This window comes from Punica granatum, chromosome 5 (assembly GCF_007655135.1).
Source record: "Punica granatum isolate Tunisia-2019 chromosome 5, ASM765513v2, whole genome shotgun sequence".
NCBI classification, from domain to species: Eukaryota; Viridiplantae; Streptophyta; class Magnoliopsida; order Myrtales; family Lythraceae; genus Punica; species Punica granatum.
The window spans coordinates 22719553-22728102 of record NC_045131.1 but is presented as its reverse complement, the minus strand read 5'-3'; the positions used below and the strand labels follow the sequence as shown (position 1 = coordinate 22728102).

Genomic DNA, 8550 nt, shown 5'->3' with positions numbered 1-8550 from the left:
TTTTATATAAACAAAAGTTACGCATGATATCATTTTGAGAAAAATAAAATATGCACGCAAGTATCAAAATGATATTTAACTCTACTTTTATAGGACGTGATATTTAATTAAATCCATATGTGGCTAAAGTATGTTAACTTTGAAACTATTTTGGAGGATGTGATGAGAAGAAATCAAAAGAAGGGACAAAGAAGAAAAACATTTAAATTTTAAAAGGAAAATGTTAAAAATGGAAAATAAATGGGTAAAAGTAGAAAAAGGGATATGTAGGACAAGTACCTAACTATGAGAGTTTGCTTTTGTTTTATGTTTCTAAGAGCGGTCTGATCCTTCTCATCCCGCTCCTGGTGTTCGAACTAGTCATTAATGGTCGGCAACATTGGTCTCCTTTCGGTATGCGTTGCGAACACTTTCATTTTTAGCGTCTCATCTTCTCTAGAGAAGCGAAACTCGAACGGATAGAGCAGATGGTCCAACTACATAACTTTTTCTTTTTCATTACTTCCATGGTCGTGCCTCGTGGCACGGCAGCACCCGTACTATTGAAATGGTTCGTCAGTAGAGATGTTCCCATGAATCGGAATCCACAACTATTAAGACAGACGACCGAGAAAGAAAGGCTCCACGTTCTCCAAGTGGTTGATCAACGCGTGCTAGTCGCTACTTCATTTCGTATAGTGAGAACGCTTTCTCTTTCTTAGCGCTCCGCCCCCCCTTTATAGGTTGGGGAACTCTGGTTGCGCGGCTTTCTCTTATAGGGGTATATTTTCTCTGACTTGACTCAGCTTGACCTACTTGACTCAGCGGTTAGAGTATCGCTTTCATACGGCGAGAGTCATTGGTTCAAATCCAATAGTAGGTAAACCGGCCGAAACCCCTGCTTTTGCCAGCATGACAGCAAGCACGGACTGGCAGCAAGGAGTCAACTGAATGACCAAAGCATCGGTTGCTTCTACTTGTGGCCGTTTGCTCGAGCTGAGGTGCGCTGCGGTCGAGCGAATGCCTCTCCTGCTTTCAGTCTTCTTTGCAAAGCTAAAGTTAACCCAATTAATATTTATCTGTATCAATTTAAGTTTAATATTTAATATCTCTCCTAATCATCAAATTTAGGAGACTTTTTGTGAGAGAAGCCCACTTGCCCACACTTCTCCCCCCTCCCCTTCACAGGGAGGGCCTCGCCGCCTGCTTATGGATAGGACGGCTACAGTCGATTCCTGAGGAAAAGCTCGAGCCGTTGTCGAACTTAACGCTGGAAAGGCTCGGCTTCAAAACCGTACGTGGAGCTTCCGCCTCATACGGCTCCTCTAGGGATGGAGGTAGGCCCAGCCCAGGCTTGTGCGGTTAAGATTGTTGTACACGACCTCAGTTGAAAAGAACGATGTTTCCAGCTTCTGGTCTTTGACAAAAAATAAATAAGTAATAACGAAAGGGAGACAAAGTCCTAAGTACATCATAACAAAAGCTACCCATTCCATCTATCATATCAGTCGAGTCGATCCGCTCCCCCTCATTCCACTCGTCCAGCCCTCTTCACGAACTTGTACAATCGATGCGACAAAGATAGCCAACTCTATTATCAAAGAAATAAGGAAACGGGCGACGATTTGGCACCAGATATCCGGAGGTGTGGAAAGAGCAGCTGTGAGAAGCGGAAAAACCATCAAAAAACGACGATTGTTCGTGAAGGTTTCCACAGAAAGACCCCTAGGTTCTGGCAAACAGATCACAATTACAGGTACCTGGGAACATACCGAGGGAATGAACGAAATACGAACAGTTAACATAATATAGTCATAGATCTTAGTTATGCATGTATGGGACAGCAAACAACAGTTTTAGTATATTACGATACGATTGGCTTTGGAACAATACATGGAACTTATCTAAAAAATAAAATATATATAACATAGGAGTATTAGATTGAGGTGAGATTTGAACATTTGACCTACATTTATTTTTTCATAAAAGGGATATATACTCTACTTGTGCCAACTTAATCAAATATATAATTTGTCAATTAAATTAAATGCAAAACAGAGAACATGTAAGCGAAGCAAATAAAAAATAGGGAAAATTTGACTCCGCAATACGTGTCCCACTAATGCAAGATTTTAGCTTTTGTTATAAATAGATTAGATAGATAGATGCTATCTAGAAATATTATTCTAAATTTATTTTTAAAAGAATATATTAGTCTAATATGTCACAAATTATTTTCCAGATTTGTTAGATTTTATTTTATTTGGTCCAGAATTATTTTCGCTTTGGAAATATTAGCAACAAGGAGAAAAAGGAAAGTTTCATATGAAGATCCAGCCGAGTTATCTTATGCTCATAGTCAAGTAGATTATCTGTTGTGGCAGAAAAGAAAAAGTATATTATCTTTGTACATAATTGAAAAATAAAAAATGGAATACAAATTATACAATGAACACGGTGTGATGAGGTCCCTAAAAAGCAAGTTCTAGGCACAATTTATGTCAACCGAAAAGGACATAGTAATGGAAAATACAAATGCTTCCGACGTAATATATTCTGATCTCCGACCAATAAAATTAGCTTACATGTTCGGTATAAGCTTTGATCTTACCGTGGTTTAATATATTATTATGAAATACATTCAATGCAAAATTCTATTAATTAACTAATAATAGTAATACGAAGACTGGCCAAAGTAAAAATTAATCAATACGAAGAAAAAGAAGAAGATCAAGAAGTGGAAGAACACGAGCTGATTTTTAATATGACATAGTAAACATACTTAACGTACAATCCATGCGATGGGGAAAGAAGAGGCAGTATGAAAAAATAATAACAATAATAATAATCGAGCCTTTACAATAAAAGGCGGCACAGCGAACAAATATAAAATGGAAAGAATGAGAGATAAAAGAGTGAAACTGAAAAATAAAATCGAGCCTTTACAATAAAAGGCAGCACAAGGAACAAATATAAAAGGGAAAGAATGAGAGATAAAAGAATGAAACTGAAAAATAAAATCGAGCCTTTACAAACCCCTCTTCTGAGAAATTACTACATGATCTCAATCGATGCATCTTCTGAGATGCGCGTGGTCTCACAACCCTTCATCCGGAGGGTCCGGCGAATAACTTTTTCTTCTTTCCACTTCGCCCAAGCCATCTTTTTCGACTATGATTGAATGAACTCGAATTTCTTCAAAAACTACCAATGGTCTTACTAAGCAACCACAGCACGAGGGAGAGCTCCATAGCAAAGATTGTGTGTAGAGTGCTCCGGTCTAGTGTAAACCCATAAACTGTAATACCAGCCCGGTTGTTCTCAAAATACGTCACTGCCATAAATCACAGGAAAAAACTGCCCGTCAAACAAGATCGACTGAAAAGATTGATGAGAATGGACTGAAGTAAACCAGGCCTGGAGCAGTTTTGTGCCACTTGATCTAGAAAGCTTAGTTGATGTCCTATGCAGTTCTAAAATCTACGAATTTAATAATGCCATAAATGGAGAGAGCGCGTTCTTGGCTATCATATCGTGGTTAGGATATAGATAGTTTCCTACTCGTAGCCAATGAAGACTAAATTCAAAAGACTTAAATGAAAGAGGCATGAAGGGAAGACTTGAGAGGATTTTCTTTTTCCAGTTATACTGACCAAGAGCCTGCCTCTTCTGGAACGAGATTGTGCTATATGCACAAGCCGGAATGAACTTGTTGTTGTCCAAGTCGTCCTCCTCGTCCCCAGCGTCCTCAGAATCGGACTCTCCAAGGATTTCCACGGGGAATGGGTTGCCATCTGTGGCTGCAGCAGGTGCCACTGGAGTCTCACTCTCGTTCACATCAAGCGAGTCGTCCAAGGTGGCACAGACGTGCCACTTGGCTGCAAGGCTTGTGACCGCCTGTGCCTTGTGAGTGATCCTCGTGGCATTTCTCAGCAGTATCGAGAGAGCAGTCAGTAGGGTAATTGAGCACAGCTGAGTAAGTTCAACAAAAATGAAACATCAGTGGCTTTATTTAGATGCAACCTCAGCATAGTTGAAATAGTATCAAGATCCCGTGCAGTTTGAGCCCCCAGAGAATTCAATGCCATCAATATTTAATGCTAGAGAATCAAATGTTATAACTACTTACCACTAGTTCTCCGGCTTTGTAGATGTTTACTTCTGCAGAATTCTTGGTCACGACAAGCAAGGAAGCCAACTGGCTTCCAGTGACAAGGATCAGGGACCACAGTATGAACGCACGATATCTATGACTTATGATCCTCAGGTGTCTCCGGATTCTAAGATGTTCCAACAAGACGGAAGCAACATCCGTGTCGCCCTGGAATACCTGGGCAAAGTCCTGGAGCCGCAAGATCTGGAGCGAGCAGATCAGACGGAAGAGAACACAGACGAGGAAGATGATTGTAGTCCGATAGAGCCAGGAGAGGAGCTCCATGATGCAAGCTACGGTGTCACTCAGGTAGACGTTTCCGAGGAATGGGATCTGAGAGGCCCCGGAGGCATACCACCAAATCTTGTATGCACTCTCGGCTGCAAAACAGGGGAGGACGAAGATGGAGAGTATTTTCAGCGACCTCTGCATGAGTATCCGATCGTGAGAATGTCTACAGGGTCTTAGAGTCATCAAAGAGACAAAGATAAAAATGGTCTGGCACTGTTAAGGAAATCGTGAAACTAAAACATATCATCAGCAACAAGAAAAAATGGTGCGGCACTGTTGGGTAAGTCATGAAAAACTAAAACATATCATCAGCAACTCATGCTAGACCGGGACATGTCATGTGGTAGTGAATACTATGTAGCAGAGTTTCAATTGATGGAGTCACAGAATCACAATTGAGTGACTTTACAAAGTAATCCGACAACTTTGAAGTTCAATTTCACGTGACAATATTTGATTCAGGCTAACAAGAAACCAAACTGGACTGCTGTATCGTATCTTACATGTCCTAACATTCAACAGAACTCATAAACTAGGAGCTTGATCCTGTAAAGGCGGGAATCATGAACTACTTCGTGGCTCTGGTTCCTATTCTAATGTTCGGAAAATCTTAGAGCAACCCGGAAATTCTACGAGAAAATTAGTCATGCAAGCATAGCAAAGTTGAAGTTTCTCATGCCAATTAACTAGAGAATAATAAGACTTCTACAGCTCCAAGGTTTCAACAGACCAGAGCAGAGGTGGTTCAACTGTAAACAGCATAAAGTATGCTTTATCTTTATTGTCATACAGTTGGGCAGTGACTTCCCACTCCACCCACACCACATGAAACACCCAGAAGCTATCACTTATATATATTTTTAAGATTTTAATGTAGTAAAAGAAGAAAAAAAAACAAAACAAAACAAGAAGGATGAAGTCTTAGGTGTCTGGGATGAAGTCTTAGGTGTCTGGTAGATGAGAAAGCCCTTTTGCCTACTGGAACTTTCTTCTCTTCCCGACCACATAGTATGCCTATGTCCTGACCAATGAAGTGGATTCCTTCACCAGGAGCTTCTAAACGACAAAAGGATTCAGGAGGCTACTGGAAGATACAATATCAAATAACAAGAGCTGCTTATACTGATTAAGAGAAAATTTGATTTTTCCCCTGTCGGGTCTGCGAGCCACCCCGAAACTTTGAAATTCGTGACATAGATAGAACTCATGAAAATGGCTAATTCAACAGTATGATTGATTGAATTCCCATTAATTTCCCAAGCTCAAAGCTCCAATTGAGAAAGCGTTAGTTACTGACATCACAAGCGGCGGTCCCCATCTTCGTGTTTTCACATGACATTCATCGAGAAGGATCGAAAAGATACGCAATGGTAGGGGAGATAGCGAGAGAAGAAGAAGAAGAAAAAGAAGGGGGGAGCTGAACGTACATTGAGCTGCCCGGTGTAGCCATTCCTGACGGTCTCGCTATCGTCCCAGAGCTTGTCGAAGAAGAGGAAGCGGCGGAGGCCATACGACCGGACGAAGCTCGAAAGGCAGACGAAGGACAGGGTGGCGACGCTGCTGAGCGACACCTGGACGACCCCGTCGAAGGGCCGGTCGTGGCGGCTGTCGCAGCTGGAGCAGGCGAGTAGGAAGTGCGACACGATGGGGACAATGATCCCAAACACGACGAACATCGACCACGACAGGCACGCTGTCCACAGGTTCGACTGGTCCACGCACAGCCACCGGAGGTATGACCGGAAGCTCTTCAGCTCGTCCTGCGCGTGCGACACGCATCGCCCGAACTTCACCCTGTTCCTCTCGGACGAGCCGGCTCCTCCGCCCCCGCCGGTGATCAAAGCTTCCCTGGTCGTGTCTCCCATGACGGAAGAATTAAGAATCGAAAATCGAGAGCGATGCAACGGCGTTAAATGGGAAAAGGAGGAATGTTTAGGACGAACGGTGAAAGCTTGATGGGGGGCATCTGAAATTTTGCCGGATCATCAGGTCAGCTATTTTTATAGTGATGAAGGGTCGAGTGCGTTTCACGCGCAGAAATGGCGCGTGGGCTTAACCAATTAAGCCCAGTGAAACTTTTTACAGCGTGGCTGGTTTCTTGGTCTGGTTGGCTTCCGCTTTCCCATGAAATGCGGGGAAGTGGAATAATTCGATGGTCCCGGCTTATGCTCCCTCACTCATAATGGGCCCACTATGATCCAACCTCCATATCTACAGGGAGCATGCACCGGCAGTAACTTTTAATCCAATTTCATCTAATTTAATTAGTACCTAAATGGGATTACCAAATAACTTCCCTCAAATTCAAACTGATTTTTTTTTTCTATTGATGAGGATGAAAATCATTTTGTTGCTCTGTTCCTACCGAAAAGAATAATTTTGTTGCTCTATCTTATAAAACAATTTATCTGTTTATTGTAATTTAGGCAGTCCAAATAAAAACATCGAAAAGATTATTTATGAATAGGGTAGATTTGACATAAATGATTTTGCAATCCATCTGATTTTATCTCATAACACCATGATTCTTACACAAAGATGGGAATTGTTTGTTGATTTCGATCTTTACACTAACTATGGGATTTCTTTAAGAGAAATCATACAATCTCATTGGGACTTGCACAATTCTGCATTTGTGCAATTGTTTTGATCCTAAATAAACAACCGAAACCATTTGTTTGTTTCTTGAGGAAAGACCATCAATACGATCGAAGACACGAAACTTATACATTTGCACAGAGGAATTGATCAATGCATCATCATCAGAGCTTTCCAATACATGCATGCTAACCATGATTATGTCGATTGTATATGATGACATATCTATAGACGTGTTTGTTGCATTCAATTAGTAGAGCGACCACAAATTATTTGAGGATTAAGGGGGAAAATAAAATAACACACTATCTTACTCTTATTTCCTTTCCTCCGCCAATAAATGAACTTCCACATCATTAATCGCCTATACTAATAAGGCCTAAGGGAGGGGTCAAAGGATGCTATCATAAGAGCGAAAATTAATCACAAACAATAAATTAAGAATATCTTATACTCTAAACGATGAGAAGAGAGACATCACAAGAGTGATTAAGCACTCTTTTTTTTAATGAAAGATTAAGAACTCTCTGAAGCTTCATTTTTTTAATTGAAAGAAAAGAATAACTTTTTTTTTTACTTTTTGTTTTCTCTGGTTGATGAAAGAAGAATCATTTAATGTGAAATAAAAAAAAAAGAATCAGAATAACGATCAACAAAGAACAATACATCAGTCATTGTCGAATCACAGTCCACCAGGTAGCATTTTGATCTGGTGAATAAAAAGGACAATAATAGCAATAATGTATAATATATACATTTTAATTTGCGCTACACTCCTTTTTTTTATCTCAAAAAAGTAAAAAATGAAGTAATGCAATGACACGCACATTCGCCTATTGACTTAGGGTCGCGATTTTCATACTTAATAGGACTATTTTTGTCTAATTATTTATGATTTCTTTTTTATTATTATAGACATTGAACCTCTTTTATAATAAAAAATAATAGTAGTAATATATATATATATATATATATATATTTATATATGTTGATAAAGAGGACAATAATAGCAATAATATGCATATCTATACTTTTTTCGTCCCCCCATATATATATTTTTTTTGCTTTACTAGGAATATTGTTGATAATTGTTTCAAAATTGATCACGAAATTACTTCTACTTATCATTTCAGTCCTATACAGTTCATAATTCGGGCACCGACTAACAAGATAAATATATATATATATATATATATATATATGTATGTATGTATATGTACGAGTATGCAATATTCTCCTGTGCATGCACAAAATCGATCGTATCAATCAAATCTGGTACAAAGAAAAACAAATTCTATCACTATACCAGGTGTCCACTATTATTGTAAATGTACAAATATAATATATGTATATGTATATAATATATATATATATATATATTTGTGTCTTTCTTTGCTTTATTAATATTAATATTAAACAATGTAAGTCAAAACAAAAAGAAAGGCACCCTTCCATGTGAGCCTGAGCTGAAGTGTGATCTCGCTACAAGTGCGATCAGTCTCTACCCAGTTTAAATATAAGAAATGAAA

General features: G+C 39.4%; 1 protein-coding gene across 1 annotated transcript; it reads right to left on the bottom strand.

Annotated features, from left to right (window-relative positions):
* Positions 1-2717: 2717 nt before the first annotated feature.
* LOC116209689 lies at positions 2718-6387 on the bottom strand. Its single transcript, XM_031543421.1, has 4 exons — positions 5851-6387; positions 4109-4558; positions 3633-3951; positions 2718-3313 (listed from the first exon to the last, which is right to left on the bottom strand). The coding sequence occupies exons 1-4, from the start codon at positions 6286-6288 to the stop codon at positions 3177-3179; spliced, it is 1344 nt and encodes a 447-aa protein (XP_031399281.1). The 5' UTR covers positions 6289-6387; the 3' UTR covers positions 2718-3176.
* Between the last annotated feature and the right edge of the window lie 2163 nt (positions 6388-8550).